Consider the following 23,754-nt stretch of genomic DNA (forward strand, 5'->3'; position numbering starts at 1 on the left):
GGCTGCTGCCCCCGCGACCCAACCCCAGTTAAGCAGAAGAAGATCGACGGATGCATGAATTTTTACTTTTTAGACATTTGTGATTTAGGGCTATATAAATAAACATTGATTGATTGCTTGATAATTCATTTTTATATCATAATTTCTACTTTTCTATCTGATAATTTCCACTTTCTTATTTCATAATTATGACTTTTAATCTCACAATTTCAACTTTCTTATCTCGTAATAATGCGTTTTTATCCCATGATTATGACTTTTAATTACATAATTTAGACTTGATGTTTTAAGAGATTTTATCTCATGATTTCTATTTTTTAATCTTATAAGTATGTCTTTTAACTCATTATTTGGACTTTGTTATCTCATAATTATGACTCTTTATCTCAAATTCTACTTTTTATCTCATTATTTCGATTAATTCATGATTTCCACTTTCTTATCTCAAAAATTCGCCTTTTTAATGTCATAATTTTGACTTTATCGCTAATCTTTACTTTTTATCTCATAATTATGACTTACCAATGGGGTATTTTATTTTATTTTTTAGTGGCGGAAACGATCTTGCACAATAACAAGATGCGGCGGCCAACATTTTATATATTGACAGGTGCAATTTTCTCCATATTTATGTTTATGATCTAGTATTCAGGGATTCTTTGCAGGGGGAGGAAAAACAAACATGATCTTAAGCAATAATTTGCATCGTAAGATTAATTAAAAAATGTCTCAGTCACAGTCTGTTGAATACGAATCAAGCTGGACAACAGCATGTGTTGTTTCATTTGTTCATGTCGTAGCACCACATTTAACAAACACAAAGCTGGATGCTTGTTTTGCCATCTTCACACAGCAATGACTTCTTGGGCTCAAGCAGAAAAAAACGCTGATCTTGAACTCCTTGGCGAATTCTGCCATCATTTACTCTCTCAAGCAAACGGGATGAAACCACACAATTTGCATGCGTCCGCCTGAGCCTTGAACACAAGATACAGGATGGTGCAAGACACAAATGCACCGCATGTCGGCCATTTCACATGCACTGGGGTGGAGCAATTACCCGGCGACAGATTCCTCAGCATCAAAACTCATCACGGGGAAGACCTTGTGGCCTTTCTTCTCTCTTTATTAGCTCCCTGGGGGGCTGAAGGAGGCTCTGAGTGATTAAGTAAACACAATCACACAGGATCATTGCGCCTTTCAAGCTTCCTCGGCACCACAAACAAACACGGTGGATTAATTTCGGGTTAATAGAATCATCACGTCGCACTTTTCATGCTGTGTGACAGGCTCTTTAGAGCGCGCTACGACCTTTAACCCCTCACTCAAATCAGCTGAGTTGAGATAAAACGTCTTCTTCTGAACAGAGTAGTTTGTTTTGATAGCGTTCCAATCCAAATAGGAAGTAGGAAAGGAATGAAAGGAAGTACTGTACAGCTAAATAAAAAGGGTCTGTTCCAGTGTCAAACGGGGAAACACTTTTTAAACCATGCAGTCAAGGTTTGAGGTCACATTTTAACCTTCTCGGGTGTCACATAAGTTAGGGATGGGTACCGTTCACATTCAGTGCCAATTCCTGGTACTTGGGAATCGATGCCGGTACTCAACAGTACCAATCTGCAGTACTTTTTGCGTGTGTTAATAAATATTCAATGTTTGTTTTTTTTTACAATAAATTCAAATTTTTTATTGCAACATTTAAAAACTACCGTCATTCAAGTATGACTTTAAATTGCAAATACAGTTGAAAGTCCAAAATTGTAAATGGCAGTAATGTATAGTTTATGGTGTTTTTTGGTTTGTGTTGCGCCCCAGAAAGTGTTAATACTGTAAGTATTGTACTTATTACGCATCAGCTGTTTGTAACGTGCATCTCAGTTGTAGTTTTCATTAAAACATTCGGAGGTGTTGAAATCGCCATGTAATATCGCTAATGCTAATCAGTAATAGCAAAGCCAATGTATATTAGCATCAAGCTAGCACATTATTGGAAAAGAGGCGCCTTACTTGACGTACGTTGGAGCTTTTTATGAGGGAGTTTGTTGGCATTGAAAATTGCAACATTATCTTGAGGTAGCTTGGCTGAGTCCGCTCTCAGTGCTGCTGGAGTGACCGCCAAGTGCCGAAGTGCACTTTTGGACGATATTCCAATTTTTTTAGTTCCACTTGTATTGTACTCAGTTTGATTTTACGTGAATTGGTGCACGAATACGGGACGGCGGGATTTGGTCGGTGCCAAAAAGGTACCGGATTCGTATAGGATCAAGCAAAATCCAACGGTGCCATGTTTCGGTATTAATTAAGGAGCAGAATAGAGGTGAAACTAATATGGCGTAGAACATGGTGCAAAAGACCGTTCATGTCAGCAATTCAACTTCAAACGTGAAATTAGGATGGGATATAAAGCACATATAAAGTTGTTTCAACGTTTATTTGTTATCATTTTGATGATCATGGCTTGCATTTTTTTTCAATTCAAGGTTTTCATAAAGTTTAAGCCATAATCATTGAAATTATATCAAAGGAAGGCTGGAAATATTTTGAGTTGGATGTTATGAGCCAATGTCATTGTGGAGGGGCGTGGCCTGCGGTCCTGCGGCGAAGCGGGATGTGCCAGGACCGGCTTTGAGATCAGCGACAGGTGAGTAGATGGCCCACCTGGGCGCGTTTATCTAATCACCTGTCGCTCTGTTAAAGGGAGCAGCCGGGAAGGAGAGAGGGAGTTGTTGTTGATGGTGGCTGGAGTTGGAGCACGAGAGAGAACGAGGGCGAGAGCAGGATTCGCACAGACTAAAGACAATTGCTGAAAAGCAGTCGAGACTTTATTGAAAAAATAAAAACAGTGTCTGGAAGCCCTGGAAAGGAGCGGTGATGTCTGTGCTTGGTGGCCCGAAGAACCCGGAAGAAAGCGACTTCCACAGTCATATATTAGTTTCAACTCGTAAATCTAACTACAGACCTTTTACTGTAAGACAGGCTTAATAAAGTGTAACAAAACAGTGCAAAGTGTGTAAATGTAAACAAAGAGAAACCTGAGAAGAACTATTTCCTGCAGGTTTAGTGCCAGGAAGTTACAGCTGTGCCCTAAAGGGTGAGCGCTGCTAAGGCGGTGTGGTATTAGCGGTCTTGGTGGGGACGAGCGCTTCATTTACAGACCACATTGGCCTGACTACTGTCCCTTTGAAAAAATCCCAAAAAACGGACATACTGTCCAGGTGACTTTTCCTATTTTGTTTCACAATTACGAACCTTTGCAAAATATTCTATGTTTTTGAGTGCATAAAACAATTTAACCTACAACAACAAAACAAACAAAAATGAGGTAGTCAGGATTAATGACTGCAATGAGCATGCTTTTTAAAGTGGGGTATGATACTGCACGATACTGATAAAGCATCCCCCCGTGGGGGCCCACCCCACTATTTGAGAAGAACTGTTTTATGCACGTTTAGCTTTCAGTCACATGACAACAACTGCAACAAATAAAAAAAAAAGTTTTGTGCAGACCATAGCACTGAACCTCAAGTGTGAGGCTAAACTGGGTCACATGACGGGACTGGCTTGTCGTTTGTACACTCACAGACTGGTGTGCTCACCTGCTGCTGGCCTGCCTGTCCTGCCAGTGCTCCGCTCTGCTGCCGGAGTCCTGCTCGCTCGCCCTCTGCTCGCCCTGCTGCCGTGCCTGCGCTCGTTGCTGCGTCGCCGTGCGCGGGGCGCCCGTGGAGGAACTCAACTGCAGTGCCCACTGCCACGCCGTCCTCGTCCAGTCCTGCTGCGAGCCGACACAGTGTCTTGAGTTTTGTCTGGAGTGCTGCCAGATATGTCACCGGAATTAGATGATGTACTGCTTGTCGGCCATTTTTGGAGAAGTACCAGAGAGATGTAGCGTTACTGCTAATGGAGTGTGTGTCTTTTTACATATACACTTGTCCAACATCATGTACATACATTAAGGAACATTAGCATAGCTATGTTAGCTACATGCTAACATTACATTTTAACATTGACGCCTTTTTGGTGATGAAAAATGATCAAACTTACAGTTCCCACGTCTGTAGTTGACGGATGGATCGTCGGCAGAGCTCTGTGACTTCATTTTAAGGCGTGCAGTGAAGCCTGCTTTCCCCCCCTTATTGCTGTCCTCTGTGAAGTGGTGGTTCTACTCATCTACTAGGGATGCGTCCGAGGCGGTATTATGTCCATTGAATGATAGCCCAGGCTTTGTTTTAAGATGCGTAGCAAAGCCTTATAGAGGTCTTGTTTTCTACATGTATATCTCTTCCTTGTGGTCTACATAACATATAATCTTTGGTGAAAATCTTGCAAAGACTATGTTTTACACAGTCTTCAGGCTGCTTTCTGACCATTTTGTGGGCGGGCTTATTTACGTGCCTCCACTTCGACAGCGTCTTCACCCCGCCATATTTGTTGTAGTTTTTAATCGCTTCCATAGCAAGTCTACTGACAGCTATAAGTTAGAACTGTACGCTACTTTACATTAGAAATGGCAACAGCAGAGGATGCATGTGCATGTACGAGCCAGTCTGCCCCACAACAAGGGGACAGCGAAAGAGAAGGAATTTATTGACCCCAGCGTCGGACTACAATGGCGGACTTGCGCACATCTCTTCGCGTACATTTCTACCATATATTGATAATCCGCTGATGTCACCGATGGCAAAAACGTCACCAAATGGGTCAAATTTCGACTCATTTTCTGGAGTTATGGAGGAAATTGATTTCACATTTTCAGGACTTATGCAGATTCCAAATAGACCAAAACAGGTACCAATAGGTAAGAAAAGTTGTTTTTGTATAAAAAGTCCCCTCAGCTGCCCTCCAGGATGTTGTGGGTAAATATATGGGGGGGTCGAGCTCGAGGCGGGTCAGAGGTGGCATCATGTCCATATAAGGTTATTCCTTCATGATGTCATAAAAAGCAGCGCCTATTCTCTGAAGGAGATGATATATTTTTTAATCCTTTTAAGATGTGACAAATTCAGCTTTTCAATGTCATCATCTGAACAATTGTGGTTGAACGCAAAATTTGGATGGCAAAGAAGGCAATTGGGACCTACATGAAGTACAATTTTTGTTTATTTACATGTTTTATTTTTTAAATTTGAATCATGATTTTTTTAATATAATTTTAATTTTTGCCTTGTAATTTTCTGTAAAGCACTTTGAAATGTCTTGTGTACAAATTGTGCTCTATAAATAAACTTATGTGGAACAATTTTTTGTCTTTTTCAATCAAACTTGAATATTAATTTGATTCATCCTTTGAACTAAAATGAACTCAGGGGAAAGCAATTGAACGTTAATTAACATTTTCAGTGTAAAATAAATCAAAAACATACATTTGCATATCTTCTTGACACATCACAAGGCAGGATTCGATCCCATGCTTACCAGCCCAGCGCTAATGCCACCTGAGGAAATTATGTTCTTATCGGTAATGGAGCAGGAAAGGGCTGGGAATAAATTTACGAAAAAACTTACCCACGGATGGCGGGGTCCCACACACAGTGCATGATCTGCATCACAATTTTATTTATGTATGACTAGTTATTTTTGGACAATACTAGTAAAAGTTAGGCACTGACAAAAACAAACTAAATCACAATATATTATTAATAATAATTTGGTTTTTTTATCCTGCTAATCATCTTAAATAAGTCAACTATTTCACATATTGTATGTGTGGGAACATGTAAAGGTATTTAGCTCATTTCAACTGCAATGACAGTACTGTACTTTTTTTTGGAGACTATATTACTGCATAGGCACAAAAAAATGAGTCGTCTCCTGTGAGATTTTGGGAAGGAGGGATGACAGAAACTAAACAGCAGGTATCTTTTGATGTATGAAAATAAATGTGTCAGGGCCATTTAGCTGTCAGTTAAGTCTCTTTGGACTCATCAACAAGCACTGAGTGTGTTTACTGTGGGAAAAAAGAAGTGGTGTTAGCACATTAAAATCCCTTTAATGACTTTGACCCGCATGCCAGGGGCACTCCTGCTTTGTTAGCTCAGAGCAAAGTGTCTTGTTATAATATGGCGGCTTTGACTTCCACGCAAACAGTCGAGGAACAGGGGGCGACGCGGCGCCTGTCATCTCCTCCTCGAAACCCTTCACGTGTTTGTCTTGCAAAGAAGAAGCCTGAGAACATTAAAGAAAGCTTTAGGCTCGCCAGATCTTGGCGAGATGGAAGTCGGCGTCTTTTAAAAGCACGTCGAGCGGCGGCGTGACAGCGGAGAGGCAGCGTAAACAGCCCAAAATAAAACGACATCGTTGTCAATCTGTCTGTTTAAAAGGCGTTTATTTACACACTTGTTATTCCGCTGGTGACAAGAAGCAATGGTGACGCCTCATTTGGACCAACGCCAGCGCACGCTAAGAAATAAACTATACTTGTCCGCCTCGATTTGTAATACTTTCCCCACAGCCCATGTTTACACCCTCCTATGTAGCTTATACACAGCAGGCACAAAGACATTGATACAACGTTGACTATACGTACATGGCCTTTAAAACTGACTTTGAAACAATGTTGCAAAATAGTTGTATTTGTAAATTGAGACGAGTAGGAGTAGAATAAGTTGGATCCACGTTGTTGGTCGGGAAATGACCAAATTTCAATGGTCAAATCAACGTCACAACCTGACATCGAATAAATGTAAAAAAGCATGTTGTTTCAATGTTGTATTTGGGTTGAAAAATATTGGTTGGAAAATGAGCAAACTTCAATTCAAATTAACGTTAGAACCCAACATTGATTAAACGCCTTCAAAAAACATGTTGTTTCAACGTTGTGTTTGAGTTGTAGAATATTGGTTGGGAAAATTACCAAAAGTCAATGGTCAAATCAACGTCAGAACCCAACATTGTTTAAACGTTGCCAAAAAAACATGTTTTCAACATTGTATTTGTGTTGGAAAATATTGTTTGGAAAATGAGCAAATTTCAATGGTCAAATCAACGTCAGAGCCCGACATTGATTAAACATCATCAAAAAGCATGTTGTTTCAACGTTGTATTTGTATTGAAGAATATTGGTTGGGAAATTACCAAAAATTAAATGGTCAAATCAACATCGGAACCCAACATTGAATAAACTGTCAAAAAGCATGTTGTTTCAACGTTATGTTTGGGTTGCTGACAGTCAGGACCTAACAACAAGTTCTCAACGTCAATCTTATATTGTTCTTCTTGTTATGTTACCTGCACATTCTCATATAGTCGCCAAGTGCATGGTCTACAAAAGTAATAACTACCATGGGGCCTCATGTATGCAGCATGTGTTTGGAAAAACAAACCTGGCGTACGCCCTTTTTTCACAGCAAAGTTGAGCTGCATCAAGAGTTAACCGAATGTGGAAATGTGTTGTAGAAGTGGGGCGATATGGCAAAAAAAGAAAGGATCACAATTTATTTTTTCATGTCATCCGATCTTGATTAATATCCCTTTTTTTTTTTTTGTTTTCATTAACAGCGAATTGTCCCGTGCAGGAATATAGCGATTAACGTTGAATCTTTACTATTTACTTCCGCAGTATTTTGTATCAGACATTTCCACCATGTTAGAAAGAGGTAATATATGTTAACAGCTGACAACTGTCATTTTGTTAACATCTATAATTGTATTTACTAGAGGTGCAACAGTACAGGTAACCCACACTACAGTCCGTACCTGGTTTTTCGTGGAGGTGAGGGAAATTGTCAATTTTTAGATGCATCGCAATTCGGACATGGACGATTATAAAATCGAATAGTAAACGTCAATAATCGATAAGCGATTTTTTTGGTTGTAAATAAAGTAATGCAGACAGTTCTAAAATTTGGCTGACTGCAACGAGCCACCTCACAGAGAGATCCGACCAGCTCCTTTATCTTAGGTCACTTATGTTCCAGTTTTTCCCACCTTTCTATTAAATGTAAATGTAAATGTAATGGGAATTAATTTAAAACTGTTTCTTATTAAAAATGCACTATTTTCAAAAGTTGCAAGTAAAACTACATCAATATACATAAATTAAAGATGCATCAATAATCGATTTTTAATCGAATCGTAGACTCCTGAGTCGCAATCGTAATCGAATCGTGAGGTGCCCAAATATTACCATCTCTAGTGTTTAGGGCCACAGTTTTGCTTCTTTTTTGGTACATTTTGTAGGGCTAAAAACTTTTTTTTTTTTTTTTGCTTGCCATCACAAACATTCTGCAGTAAACAAACTATCAGTAGTGTAGTGAATACTATAAGACTTGTATTTCAAGTTGACATTTACTAAACAACCCTTTCAAATGGTAAATGATTATTTGTATTCTTTGATTACTTGTGTACAACAGTGCTTCTCACCAGTGATTTGGCAAATGACAAGCAGTGGCCCACATTGTGGAGTTAAAAAAAACAAAAAAAACAACTACAGTAGCTTATATTGAATAAAATTACATTAAAGTGCAGTTTGAATTTGAGGTACAGTAAAATAATGTGTACAAACACAAAACAAATCTAATGTTTTAAATGTTTTTTTATCCACAAACTCAAAATTAATTTGAACAAAAAGTGTTTAGATAGTTTTTAGTACATGTTGTATCTGAGGAGTTGAATCTTTGCAGACAAATAAACAACAAGTCTGATAAAAAATATTTAGATATAAAAATGAAATTATTCTGATTAAATTACTAGGTGTGTACAGGAGTCCAGTCACAAAGACATTCTGAGTGCCTGCAAGTCCGCATTCAGGGCAGGATTATTGGTGAGCTGCAGCGAGACTTAACTCTGACACTAGAGTCACTGCTCCTTTTAAAGGTTGTGTTTCAACTTCTAGTGTTAGTCTTTTTTCTTTATTTTGTTCTTCTGGGATGCACTGCCTTAATGTGCGGTGCCTCACACCAACTTCATGCTTCACGTACGCACATTTCTACAGGCGGTGGATGCTTCGGACATGGACGATTATATAATGGTCGTTCGGGCTTTGCAAACTTTTTATTTCAACAATAAAAAAAGTTAAGTTAAAGTACCAATGATTGTCACACACACACTAGGTGTGACAAAATTATTCTCTGCATTTGACCCATCACCCTTGATCACCCCCTGAGAGGTGAGCTGTGAGCAGCAGCGGTGACCGCGCCCGGGAATCATTTTTGGTGATTTAACCCCCAATTCCAACCCTTGATGCTGAGTGCCAAGCAGGGAGGTAATGGGTCCCATTTTTATAGTCTTTGGTAAGTTCAAGGCAATGACACAAAATTAACTTTTTTGTCAATGCATTTATTCCTAATATTAATGTTTATGAGGACATCTATTGATTTAAAAAATGCGGCAAGCTGGCATCTTCAATTTGGCCCACGAGACGACAGCACGAGGCCAATCTAAATGAACAACCTGGCTGTGTGGGGTGTTTTAAATACCCAGGGGTCTGACAGGTGGCAAATTGTCATCATTTTGTAGACAACGTGAGAAACTTAGCTCAGTGACCATGATGTGTACTTTCTTTACATCACAGGCACAGGAAAAACACGTGGTGGAAACAAAAAGAAAATGGTGGATGACAAGACTCCAACCTGCAAAGCTGATCCTACAACAGCAATGAGAGAAAGCTGGAGCAAGATTGATGAAGAATTCTGTTTAGCATTACTCGAAGGGGAACTGCACTTTTTAGATAATTTTGCCTATTGTTCACATTCATTACAAGAGACATGACGACGGATGGATAAAAAAAAAAAAAAGCATTTTAAATATTAAATAAATAAAATCAAAAGTCCGCTTACAATGGAGCCGCTCTATTCTGCCTATAAATCCCTAAAAAAACATCCAAACACCTCCATTAAGGTTTTATATACATGATGTAAGTATATATGTAAAGTAGTAAAAGGCACATTATAACATTTAATATTTACGTATTTTGATCATTTTAAGTATACGTAGCAATTAATTTCAAAAACACATCACGTTTGTTTTTTAACATCACTGATTGTTACTCACTGCATACTTTATGAGAGCCAACAAACATAATAAAACATCACTTACTGTACAAAGTCTGCTGTCAGTAGGATGCCGACTGCTACGATGTTCATATATCAAGCGTCTTTTTGTGTCGTTCTCGCCATACCCCGGGTCTAAATTGGATGTCAAAGTGTACCAGCTTGTCGGAATACGTCCGCGTCCTTCTACTATCCAGGTGAGAGGCATGATTTATGATCTACATAAAGTTTGACGAGCAAGGAAACGAGACGTTGTCAATGTTGTCAACATTGGCACGCAAGCTTGTGATTACGGCGCCGCTATAAATAGTTTGAGTTAGCGCTTAAAATAACATTATCACTAATACTTGGTTAATATTAAAGTTACGAAATGCCTTTTTTTTGGGTTTTATGGGCAAAACAGAGGACCTCTCATTGGCTCCCCTGTCAGCGGACTTTTATTTACGTTTATTTACGAGTTAAAATGCACTATAAAAAAATACATCCGTCGTGATGTCTTTCATGATGATTGTGAACGATAGGCAAAATTCCACAAAAAAGTGCATTTTCCCTTCAAGTCCATGCCTCAAAGACTGCAAGCTCTTGTAAAAGCCAGAGGTGGTGCAACAAAGTTTTATTTGTTTGTTTTTAATGATTCCATATTTTTTTTCCTGAGAATTGGACCGTAATTTTATATTGCGCGATCTAAAAACAACCACAAAACAAGCCATAAAGTTGCCAATTGAAACAACTATAGTTTCATGTGGTGTTTGCTATCTGCTTTTTTTCCCTACAAAATCAAACAACTGAAGCAACGTCCTCCAAGTCTGCTGATTCCATCATTTTTGCCATGGGTTGTCCATATGTCTGAAATGTAAAACTTTTACCTGAAAGAGTGACAACTTGGCGGTCACCTGCAAACACAACTGACAAATGCAGATAATTAGAATAAAATGAACAGAGAGTAACGTTCCTATTATATAGCATGACAAGACTTCCAAATAAAATGGCCCCGGTTAACAATCTTGTTTTTTTTTGTTTTTTTTGACTGGGCATCACAGACGAAAGACGACCCGGCTAGAAGACGTTTGTTTTTAACCATCAGAACGTCTCAGAAAACAGTCCTTTCAACTCCTTTTCTTCTTTAATTCACAACGCGTCTGTTTGTAACGCGGTGCGTGTAACCTCCTCAATCAAAACAAGCTTTGCGTTTCTCACGTCTATGAAGTGGCATCGATTGGGGAAGGGGGAGAGAAATAATAACATTTAATAGTCAGCCTGTCAGATGTGCCCATCCGCTGGAAAGCAAACCAAAATAAAATGTGACCACATTTGAATATCTAACATTTGAGGCTGACGCACACGGGGGTGGATCAAAGCCAGGAACAGACGCACGTTGTCTCATTTGAATAAGTGAGGGGAATAGTTTCCTAACCGCCGCATACGTTCATGCTTTTACAGTGTTTGTGCACAGGGATATATACCAAAATATGACTAATGAGGGGCGGGTAAGATACTGCATGAAATATTGATGGAAATATGTTTTTCCCCCTGATAGATCGAACGAAACACCTGCAATCTGGAGCATGTTATAAACTAATCATTCATTCAGGCCATCTTGTACATATTTATGCTCTCTTAACAACCATATGATTTTTTTTATGACAGTGTTTTCAACGTATAGGTACTGTATACATTTGAACCGATACAGTGCCAATTCCCGGTACCAGGTAGTCAACAGTATTAATTTTCTGTACTTTGTTGATAAATATTTTTTCTGCTAATAAAATCCATTTTTTTATTGCAACATTTAAAGATGAATTGATTATGATAACTAATATCCAGTTGTTGTATCTTGTTTTATTACACATTTCTGAGTCTTTTCAAGTATATCATTAAGTTGCAATTACATTTGCAAGTTGAACACGAAGTCTTTGCTAAATCTAGTCTTTTGTTGCGCCCTAAAAAGTGTTAAAACTGTAAGTGCTGTACTTTTTTAAGCACCAGCTGTTTGATTGTAACGTGCATCTTAGTCGTAGTTTTCATGAACAAATTTGAAATCGCCACGTACAATTGCTAATGCTAATCGGTAGCATGTCAATAGCAAAGCCAACGTACAGTATATTAGCATCAAGCTAGCACATTTTTGGAAAAGAAGGGCCTTACTTAGCCTACGTTGTATTAGTATTTGTATTCATGTGACTATATATGTGTATATTGTATGTATGTACTGTATTTTTGTGCCAAAGAAAAGTGAGTAAAGTGGGTAAAAGATTATTGATAATATATTGTGATAAGACCGGTAAATTAATTATAGTATATACAAGTGATGATGATAAGAAAGCAAGTTATTTAAATAAAAATAAAGTGTGGGAGTAAATACATTTTACTTCTTCCCACTCCTTTTTGGATATGAAAAACCCTAACCATTGCGTATTGTTTTATTTTTTTATGTGTTTCCATTGTGACATATTTTTTTAAATTCTGTACTTTACTGTAATGTTTTTAAGATTATTTTCTTTAAAAAAAAAATAAAAAAAATTTAGGTTTGTTTTTAACAAGGCCAAAATAAATTATTAATACTATGTTGGAGCGTTTTTTGAGTAAATTTCTTTGTTGGCATTGGAAATTGCAGCATTGCCTAGAGGTAGTTTGGCTGAGTCCACTCTCAGTGCTGCTGGAGTGACCTCTAAGTGCCAAAGTGCAACCGGGCGTGACGTAACACAGCACCGTTGGAATGTACGTGAACGGCGGGATTCGGTCGGTGCCAAAAAAGTAGCAGATTCGCGACCCATTCCTAGTGTTTCCCATGCATCCATTTGTGGCGGCCCACTACAAATACATGTTGACCACCACAAATACATTTGGCGCTACCTGTTAACAAATCGATACCTCTGATTAGAAAAGGTTGTACTCACCTGACATCACGACTCAAAGTGGTGGGCCAGCAAGCGTCTGTTGTCAAAGCGTTCTGAGCGGCATTTTGCCTTTCTCTTCGACTTAAAGACAAACTTTAATGAACCACAAAACGAAACTGTTATACACAGTAGCTCAGTTACAAAAGATGGAAAAGGATAATTAAACACTCACAAGAGCACAAAAAGAGTGCAGAAACAAAAAGTGTGCAGAAACAAAAAGTAAAAAGTAGACCAAAAATTTACCATTTACAAAAGATAATATACAACAGTTTAAATATAACATATACATATATATATATATATACATATATATATACATATATATATATATATATATATATATATATATGTATATATATATATATATATATATATATATATATATATATATATATATATATATATATATATATATATATATATATATATATATATATATATATATATATATATACATATACATATACACACACACACACACACACACACATACATATATATATATATATATATATATACACACATACATACACTTTTACGAAGTTTTGAGCAAATAAATGACGTGAATTCAAATACAACATTTAAAAAAATTAGGTACGTTTTAAAATTTATTTTGTGTCAAAATAGCGAGTAAATTACTGCAATTAGTCAAAATTATGAGTGTGATTAATCTTATTAAAAAATTACTTGTTTGACAGTTCTACTCTTCAAAAAAATACATGCGCATGCAAGGTAAAGTATTTAAATTACAAACAATTATGCAAAATAATGTAAACCACACCCCCTCCACTCATTAATAATAATGAAACTAACATTTAAAAAAAGTGAGTATACCTAAATAATCATTTTATTGGCTTTGTCAGTTCAAGATTGCGGTTTTACAGTTTTATTTACAGGCTTCTGTTGATATACAGTATGCATAATGATGCTTTATTCCCATATCATTAATATTTTAATCAGTATTTTTTAACTACAATTCATTAGCCAGCAGCAGAGACAACATGTGGTTGGACAGTCATGCAAAAATGTATAAAAGTTTAAGTCTCAGCTGAAAATCCAGCTTTTTCGTTTAGTTTTTACATAAAAACATAACACTTTCACAAGTACCTTTAAAAACGCACATAAATTTACCTAAAACAATATTTCACCATTTGATGGCACGTCCCAAACAAGGCTAAATATATATTGAAGAACCCCCGGATTTCCACTGAATGAGGTACAGTCGCGGCCCGGCACACGTGCGCCAGCGCACTCTTTCCGTTTTTATTCAAGTCAATATGTCAATTTCCACCACCCTCGGAACGTCACCAACTTGCCGTTGCCGTTCCGCATTCTAGCACTAAATATACGCCGCAACAAATCCGTTCAATTCAGCTAAAATCTGCTAGTGCTGGACAGGAAGTCATGCACAAACACAAAATATAGTATCAGGTTTATTTTCAAAAATAAAATTCCTCATTTTCAAGGCGGATCGTATTTCACACTTTTTCCCATGTTTGCAAACACACCGTCCGTGCCTGAAAGGTGATTGGCGGAGGATGAGGAAGTGTTGTCGTGTGTCCAGGGAAGTGTTTGCGCGGGAGGTAAACCCTGTTGGAATTGTGCTGTTTATTATCATAAGATTGGTAATAAAAGTTAAAAATAGTGTCGGACTTTGTGTGATTCCTTCTGTGAGCTACAATACATTATATGACTTTATTTTGTCTTCAAGTAACAAAAAACCTTGAGGTGCGCCACATTCAATTACATTAAGGGGAAACGCTGACCTCCCTTATCACGTGATTATGCTCGGATTCGCCAGATCTCGTAAAAGTCTGCACTATTTCTCTGCAAGACAGAACTGCGGCGGGGATTGTTAGACGGTTAGATGGCGGCGCCCTCAGGCAGTGAAGCCGGTCCGCGGCCGTTCCGCATTCAGTGGAACTTCCGGGTCAATGAATCAAAGCAGAATTAGAAATGAAACCCGTGAATACTGTGTGTTGCTGAGTAAACCGGAATAGTGACAAAAAGATGCTAGAATTCCCTTTCATAAAGCAATACGGAATATGTGTACACACTGTAGTGTACATGCACTGATCAGCCTCTAGATACATCTTCAATCTAATATCTTAATGACTGATATTTATAGATTCCATCAGATTGTGTGAGTGTATCTGAGAGTGTGGCCCATCAGTGCGATCACTTCCTGAGTGCTTAAGTGCATTGTGCTTGTATATAAACAATCCCCTTTGAGGTCAGTCGACTTGTGCCGGTAAAATGTGGACGTTCTTTGTCTACCTCCAGGTTCTACTGATGGGGACTGTCTCTAGTGGTTCTTCAGATCTCATGGTTCTTCTTCAGGACCTCCAAGTACTGCTGCTTCGCTCTGCTAACAGGATCCAACTCCACCCTGGAGGCAGAGCCCACTGGAGACATGCGGGCCAAGGAGACGTCAAGTTCCGCTGAGGCTGTGGGGGGTGGGGGGGAGGGGAGAGAGAGAGACTGCGGTCACATACACACACACACACCAAAGTTACAGCATAGACCACAGGTGTCAAACTCAAAGCCTGGGGGCCAGATTTGGCCCGCTACATCATTTTATAACGCCTGGAAATAATATGCATTAACAAGGCACTTACCGTATTTTTCGGACTATAAGTCGCTCCGGAGTATAAGTCGCACCGGCCGAAAACACATAATAAAGAAGGAAAAAAACATATATAAGTCGCACTGGAGTATAAGTCGCATTTTTTGGGGAAATTTATTTGATAAAACCCAACACCAAGAATAGACATTTTAGGCAATTTAAAATAAATAAAGAATAGTGAACAACAGGCTGAATAAGTGTACGTTATATGACGCATAAATAACCAACTGAGAACGTGCCTGGTATGTTAACGTAACATATTATGATAAGAGTCATTCAAATAACTATAACATATAGAACATGCTATACGTTTACCAAACAATCTGTCACTCCTAATCGCTAAATCCCATGAAATCTTATACGTCTAGTCTCTTACGTGAATGAGCTAAATAATATTATTTGATATTTTACGGTAATGTGTTAATATTTTCACACGTAAGTCGCTCCTGAGTATAAGTGGCACCCCCGGCCAAACTATGAAAAAAACTGCGACTTATAGTCCGAAAAATACGGTATTCTTTTTATCTCCATTTTGATAGAAACAATACATATTTACATATATTTTAAACTTTAATATTATCCAATATTGCAACAAATATTATATTACTATACTTTTCCAAAAATAGTTTTTGTTAAGATAAATATTTAAATATCTGCTTATGATTTCAAAGCAAGTTATCCATCAAATTGTACACTGTAGAAAATGACAATACATTTTACAATTTTAAAAAAAGCAGCTCAGTCACTAGAATTTTACTGTAAAAAATAGTTGTACTGTTTTTCCATTTACAGTAAAATTCTATAAGAAATACAGTACATTTTACAGTAAAATTATGTTGACTCCACTGCCATTGTTTTTTTTTACCACAAAATCTACATACTTTCTTAGTGTGTATGTAAAAATATATATAATTATCAAATGCATAGGCAATAGTGTAATAAAATCCTGCGGGGATGCTTATTTTCATTTATTATCATATTATAATAATATTAATATATAATTAACTGTTACAAGCCATAACTGCAATGTGGCCCTCAATGAAAACAAGTTTGACACCTGTTAGAGTCAATGTGATGTGTTTCCACTCACCTTTGTTCAGCTCTCTGGATATGCTTCTGTCCAACTGACGCTGCATCTAAAGAAACAAACATCTTTTAACGCTTTCGTGAAGAAGGATTTAACATTCATCTCAGCAACTACAGGATGGTTCGTTATAATCTTGCTACCACAATAAAGCAGTGGTTCTCTAAAACTTTTTTCACCGAGTACGACCTCAGAAAACACTTTGAACAACCATAATGATCAACAATAAAATACAGTAGCGTAGTAGGTCCAAGTGTTTGTTAAAAACAAGGCAGAGGTATAAGAAGTATAATTAATATTTCTGGCCACTGTAACATTACACACAGTTTGAATATTTAATGAAGTAATTATTTGGCGCACCACTAGATGGTACACCGTTTTAAAATCCCTGCAATAAAAGCTTGATTCTTCAATGTTTTCACATCTTAGAGGGGAACTGCACTTTTTGGGGGGGGATTTTGTCATAATTCACAATTCTTATGTAAGACAAGAACACGTTTTTCTTTTTTTCATGTATTCTAATTGTAAATGAACGTTAGCAAAAGTCAGCTAACAACAGACCCAATGGGAGTTCTCTCAATTCCGCCTATAAAGCGCTCTAAAAAACATCCATTATTATTGTATATACATGCTGTAAGCATAAATGTAATGTAGCAACAGGCGCATTCATAATAACACTTACTTTGCTCATTTTAAGCAAAGTCCGCTTTTCCCTTCAACAACAAACACTAAGCATCAAGTAGCAGTATTGCTCGGAGCTGAACAAGATATACAAACTACAAACATAATAAAACAATCACTCACTGTACAATGTCTGCTCTCACTGGGATGCTGACTGATGGGATGTTTATATATTCCCTTTAGATGAAGAATTAAACATAATCCTCACAAAGTGTTAAAAAAAAAGTTCCGCAAACGAGAGTTTTTTGTGCCTTTCTCGCCATCTCCAGGTCTAAGTTGAATGTCAAAGTTGACCAACTTCTCGGTTTATGTCCACAACCTTCTACTATAGAGGTGAGAGGCATGATTTATAATCTACAATTAACGTTCACCAACTCAGAGGCGATGCAGCAGCTCACTGGCTCAAGTTAGTCAATATAGTACTACCGGTATATTGACTAACTTGAGCCAGTGAGCTGCTAACTAACTTATGCTATGTAGCATAAGTTAGTTAGCTCTGATCACTGCGCTAAAAATTGTTTGTTTGCATTAGCGCTTATAACAACAAAATGGGATGTTTTTTTAGAGGGCTTTATGGGAGAAATAGCTGCAATGTTAGCCAATTCCGTTTGGATTGCATAAAAAAGAAAAATATGTGTTGTTGTGTTACCTAGGGATTGTGAATGATAGGCAAAACGCCCCAAAAAGTGCACAAAAAGTATTGCATTTGTGATTAAGGACTATATAAGTAAACTTTGACTGATTGATGAAGTATTTAAGTGGCTCCCTGTATACTTAAACTTTTATGCATGCGGAGAACATGTTTTGTCAGTATGATGCTTCAAACCCCGCTTCGAAAACCTGTGTGCACTACAAAACATGCTCATCTAAGCCATTTATCCTGACTTCTTCATTTCAATGATTAAAAAAATTAGCACAAATATTTTAGTTCATTTTTGTTTTTTTGGGTAAAGTGTTTTATATTTTGTGTTCCTGAGTTAATGTTACTGATCAATTTGAATTTATTATTATTTATTAAGTTTATAAAATTAGATTTTTCAGTATCAAATGGTTCAACTTGGTCAAAAAATGTGAATTTAAACAAGGAATCTTTTTTTTCTTTTTTAAAATTTTAGGCAAATTGAGACTGCGTGGGTTCCCTCTGGGTACTCTGGCTTCCTCCCACCTCAAAAGACATGCACCTGGGGATAGTTTGATTGATAACACTAAATTGACCCTAGTGTGTGAGTGTGAATGTTGTCTGTCTATCTGTGTTGGCCCTGCGATGAGGTGGCGACTTGTCCAGGGTGTACCACGCCTTCCGCCCGAATGCAGCTGAGATAGGCTACAGCACCCCCGAAAGGGACGAGCGGTAGAAAATGGATGGTGCACAATGAGCTGCGGGCCACACTTTGGACACCCCCCGCTCTATAAGAAGCCTCTCCCTTTACAAGCACCTCCATCTTAAAGAGCCATTGGCCCGTTTAAATGAGCTTGTTTGACCAATCAGAGATTAAGTATGATAGCCTTTATGACTCATCAAAGCGTAGCTGTACCATAAAGATGCACAAAAATGTAATTTCTGAATCCACGTTTGAATGTGCTCTAGAGAATAGCCACAGGGTCTGTCCGATGCGGAAAGACATTGTGATGTTTTTGGGGATGTCCAGATACTACGACACACATTTCTTTTAAAAGCATCGAAGGTAGGCCTAACCGTCATTAATTATGTATGTACTGGCTTTGTGGAAGGGCTGCACAGTTAATCAAAATCGACATCAAGGTTTTAATTAGTGCGGTAAATAACTGCAATAAGCTGAGTTTTTTTTTCCTCCACGGTCAACAGCTTTTGAGTGACAAGTGCCAATCAGAATTGCTGAGTCTCGCGTTTGTTCGTCTCTAAAGACGTCTTAATTTGTTCACCGCTCTTCGCACCTGAGCGCGTTTATGTAACAGTGGAATTAAGTGAAAAGAGTGACCCCTCTTTTCACTCATGCACAATCTTTGTCTCGGCCCGCCACCAACTAGTACAGAAAGCCTTGCGACGCGCCAGTGAGAAGTACCGCAAAGTAACACAAATTAGGAGGAAAAAAGATATGATTATAAAGCCAAATGTCCCGTTGTGGGAATATTTCAGCTTCAAATCGGATAGGCAATATAAGCCCATCAATACAGACAAACGAGCAAGAATGCCGCAATCACGTGATAAGACAATGTCGGACCTCATTTTTCCAACTGGGAAAAAAATGCATTTTAAGATGTTCAATATCTGCTTACAGAAATTAGTCCATTTTATTTTTTGTTTATTTATTCAGGATAACAAAGTTATTTACCTTGCAATTACAGTACAATGGTAAACTATTCTACAGTAATGAGAAATAAAAGTTGATATCCTTTCGAAAAATTACTTGCAATAATAATATATATATATATTGTGATAACATTAAATTATAAACACTGTATTGTTTTTATCAATTATCGATTCAGTTTAACAGCATGATGTAGACAAAAGCTCTGCGTATGTCAGCACAAAGCCAAATATTTTTGGAAGTAAATTATTGTATATTGTTTTAATGTGTGGCACTTTGAGATTAGAATATGTTGATTGACAGTCTAAAAGTAACATGTCTTCCTTCAGTTGTTTTTTTTTTGCAGTTTTATGCATTTTTTTGTACAAAATATAAAAATCGCAAATCGAATTGCAACTTTAGAGAGACAAATCGCAAAAAGGTTTTTTTTCCTCAAAATCGTGCAGCCCTACTTTGCAGGCTGCAGCTTGGTTTAAAGCAGACTTAACGCTGCTGCCGAGGAATCTTCTAGCTTGTTAGCAGTCATACGATACAGCCAATGTGGTGCCAACATGCTCTCAAACGTCAGGTGTTGTAATGTTTTGACAGCTTTGATTCTTAGTGTAATATGTGTGTATAAGTAGCTCACAGAGCACCTTGCATGAGTTAATGTGCACATTATTGTGACATACCTGGGCCAAATAGTCCTCCACACTGCTGCTCTGTCCTTCAGCCACTGAAGTATTGAGCAGTCTTGAGGCAAAGCCCTTGTATGGCGCCCCCAATGTGCTGGCTGGTGAAACTACTAGGGGAACCACGCCCCCTAGTGGTCCTGGGGAGGCGATGAAAGCCCTGCTGTGCTCGTTCACCAACCTGGAACTGGCTTCTGTGAGCTGGTGGTTTGTACTGAAGACAGGCAACAGCACATTGTCTCAGTTATTTGATTACACCGTGTGTCTTTAAAAGTGGCTACGTTCAGACCTCTGTAGATCAGCACACAGGGACTTGCGCAGCATCTGCTCCTCTCGGTACAGTTCTTTGTATCGTTCCAGCTCTGTGAGCGTGGACTCCCTCTGGTTGAGCGTGTCATGTTGGACGGTTCTGGTTCGGTTCAGCTCGCTCTCTAGCTCTTGGATCTTTAAGCACAGGCTGGCTTCATTGGCCGCTTTAATCTGGTCCTCTGCCTCCTGGGTTGCCGCTTGGGACTGGAAGAGAAACGTTGAGGGTATACATTTTAAGACCCAGCGGTTTAGCGTCAATCAAAACTAATCTTCCTTTCTTTCAAAAGGTTTTGAATCTTATCCGAGGAATTTACCATCATTTCCAGACTATAAGCCACTACTTTTCCCCACACTTTCAACCATACGCTTTATACAAAACTGCAGCTAATTTATGGATTTTCCGTATTCACAAGCTATACATGCCAACAATAAATTTAGACCTGACATGGGCAAATTACGGCCAGCCGGATGTCTCCAAATAATTGTTTTAACCCTTACCAACGAAACTGCAGGCCACAATATGATATGCCATGCATTTTTTAAATTACCGTAAGGCTTGTGAACAATGGAGAGTATTCACATGGTTGTAATCTGCACTTCAGAGTGACACACAGATTATTACAGTAATCTACGTCACAGCAGCTCCAAGCAGACCAGGCAAGAAGCACAGTGGGCGGGGTTTATTTTCAGAGCAGCCAGTGAGATGTTTGTGTCACATCTCACTGGCTGGCGGAAGCAGATTTCTACAACAAAGTCCTGGGGCCGTACTTATCAAGCTTCTTAGAGTGCCATTTTACACTTAAATCCTGAGAATTTGCGAAATTTAGTCCTACTCTCAAACTTAAGAATAAAAGCTTTTTATCAACGTTCTTAAGTCTAAGAATCACTCCTACTCTCCACGATATTTAAGAGACCTTCAGAGGTGTCTTAAGTGGTTAGGAGTTGCCAGCAGGGGATGGCACTGAGGCGAGAGAGACGTGCGCGAACGTTCAGGGAACGGAACAATGTTTTTTGTTTTTTTTGATGACGAGCAGCTGATCAAACGGTATCGTTTAGACAGAGCGGATATTATTTTTGTCACAGATTTAATACTTTTCGATTCTTTGTTGATTTCTGCATGTGGCTGCAGTGGGCTAGTATATATAGAGCCACCCACACCAGTTTCAAATTAGTTGCCTAATTAATGAATTGGAAAGAAAATGTTATGACAGTAGCGTATGTGTGTGGCCGTGAGGTGAGTGACGTCAGTGAGTGTGTGGGCGATAGAAGAGAGGGAGCGGTAGCGTGAGTGCCGGCGGGGACTAGTTTGTTTTGTATTATTTTGTAGTTTATTGTCAAAATATACACTCCCATTGTCCACTTAAATATTTCCAAGATATTTCTTTATTCTTAGACAACAGATTCCCTTCCGTGATTGGTCATTTCTATGGACACAGAAATGACGTCACCTAAAATTCCGTTTACGGCACATAGTAATGTCGTAATTCAGCTCTGAGTGTGACACTTAAGATTCAGTCCTACACTTCGCTGAAAGTGTGAGTAAGACGCTTGATAAATAACTTTTAAGTGCAGCTTTCAGCGAAGAATTTATTTACTCTTAAGTCAACTCTTAGCAGACTTCTTAGGAGTAATTCTAAGAAGCTTGATAAGTACGGCCCCTGTTCTGCAGAGAAGTGATATTATATGGATCTGTGGGTGTTTTTTGTCCTTTGTTTTTGTTCATGTTTGTTTTTGTTCATGTTTCGCTGAGCATATTTGTTGCATTTTGTTATATGGTAAAAGATCGGTCTTGAGACGGTCGCCTGGGAAGTAAAGAGAAGAGACAGACGTACATACATTACTAATATTCAGTGTTTTATTGTTCATAGTTAATATTACAAATCCCACATTTATTTTTCATGTACATTCTTTTATTCAGCGAAAAGGCTGTAAAAATGTTTGAGGTGGTCTGTCATAACATTTTTAGCATTCTATCAGTCATATCGTGATTGTTTGTATTGTGTGTTTAGCTTTCACACTTTCCTATGGCATTTTAGGAATTTCTTTCACCAACTCTGAACAACCTACACATGTTTAAAGTGTTCCTTAAAAAAGGAAATCAGGCATACATACAGCAGAATGTGTGACACGTTTTGCAGCTAAAATATTGTGTCAAAAAACATAACACAAACAAGCTAAGTGTCATGCTAAAAATCTGAATTAAAATAAGTCTGGTGAATATTGTCTCACAATCAACAGTCAGTCACACCTCTGTTACACAGAAATATCCTGCTGTTATCTTGCCATATATATACAGTATAAGTGTGCGTATACCAGAGGTGTGGACTCGAGTCACATGACTTGGACTCGAGTCAGACTCGAGTCATGAATTTGATGACTTTAGACTCGACTTGACAAAATGTAAAGAGACTTGCAACTCGACTTAGACTTTAACATCAATGACTTGTGACTTCACTTGGACTTGAGCCTTTTGACTTGACATGACTTGCTACTTTCCCCAAAACCCAAAGATTAAAAAGTTATTCAGCGCTCCGTAGCTTTCATTTTGTATGTGTGTCTATCAGCGTGTGTGCTGCTTGTCAGCGTGTGTGCTCTCAGCACAACAGCCAATCAAATTAGATCTACGTTGTTTTCATCACACAGCATTCATCCAATCAAATTGCAGGACAACCAATGAACAAGAGTTGTCAAACAACGCGCCAGTGAGAAAGATTTATACCTAAGTTGGTTTCGTTCGGGTTTAAAAACTACGACTTGGTCAACAAAAAACGAATTGCAGTATGCTAATCATGCAGTTCGAATATTACAGACTGAGACGCAACAACTTCCAACTTCGTTCGACATTTGAAGTTGCACACAGAACGGTAAGTTTTGAATGTAAGCTAACGTTTATTGGCTAAGTAACATGACTTTAATTTGCTGTGTGGTTAAATGAGTGAGGCTGTAAACTCACTGCTAACGTTATAACCATAGACATCTTATAAGGGTACGCAGCATAGAGCGCTACTGCCTACTGGCGCAGACGAGACGCAGGGCCGCCATCTTGGAGTGGTGATCCGCTCCACTCGGTGCAATTCATTTGGCAGGAGCAATGAACTGTCAGCACAATTTAATTCATTTTACCTCACTGAATACCACTCATTTTCACGCGGTTTTTTGTCATACCTGTAGCTATGATAAAGGACACATGTTTTGGCGTGTTTTATTATTCA

At 38.2% G+C, this 23,754-nt stretch overlaps 2 protein-coding genes across 7 annotated transcripts in view; one reads left to right on the forward strand and one right to left on the reverse strand.

Moving 5' to 3' along the window:
- Positions 1 to 13,387: 13,387 nt before the first annotated feature.
- Positions 13,388 to 23,754, reverse strand: part of si:ch211-272n13.3 (ankyrin repeat domain-containing protein 26) — a 65,381-nt gene continuing 55,014 nt past the window's right edge. For 3 of the 6 annotated variants that reach the window (XM_062042769.1, XM_062042768.1, XM_062042767.1), the window contains 4 exons: positions 20,523 to 20,746; positions 20,234 to 20,447; positions 16,600 to 16,645; positions 13,388 to 15,330 (listed from right to left, as the gene is read on the reverse strand). In XM_062042769.1, the coding sequence (XP_061898753.1) occupies positions 15,200 to 15,330; positions 16,600 to 16,645; positions 20,234 to 20,447; positions 20,523 to 20,746 (615 nt within the window). In that variant the 3' untranslated portion in view covers positions 13,388 to 15,199. The remainder of the gene's footprint in view (positions 15,331 to 16,599; positions 16,646 to 20,233; positions 20,448 to 20,522; positions 20,747 to 23,754) is intronic. The other 3 variants (XM_062042772.1, XM_062042771.1, XM_062042770.1) reach the window with 1 other exon arrangement.
- LOC133646886 (cyclin-dependent kinase inhibitor 1B-like) overlaps positions 18,852 to 23,754 on the forward strand; it is a 74,208-nt gene continuing 69,305 nt past the window's right edge. Inside the window, exon 1 of the mRNA XM_062042774.1 lies at positions 18,852 to 18,959. The gene's annotated coding sequence lies outside the window, so the exon portion shown is untranslated. The remainder of the gene's footprint in view (positions 18,960 to 23,754) is intronic.

This window comes from Entelurus aequoreus, linkage group LG03 (genome assembly GCF_033978785.1).
Source record: "Entelurus aequoreus isolate RoL-2023_Sb linkage group LG03, RoL_Eaeq_v1.1, whole genome shotgun sequence".
Classification (NCBI taxonomy): domain Eukaryota; kingdom Metazoa; phylum Chordata; class Actinopteri; order Syngnathiformes; family Syngnathidae; genus Entelurus; species Entelurus aequoreus.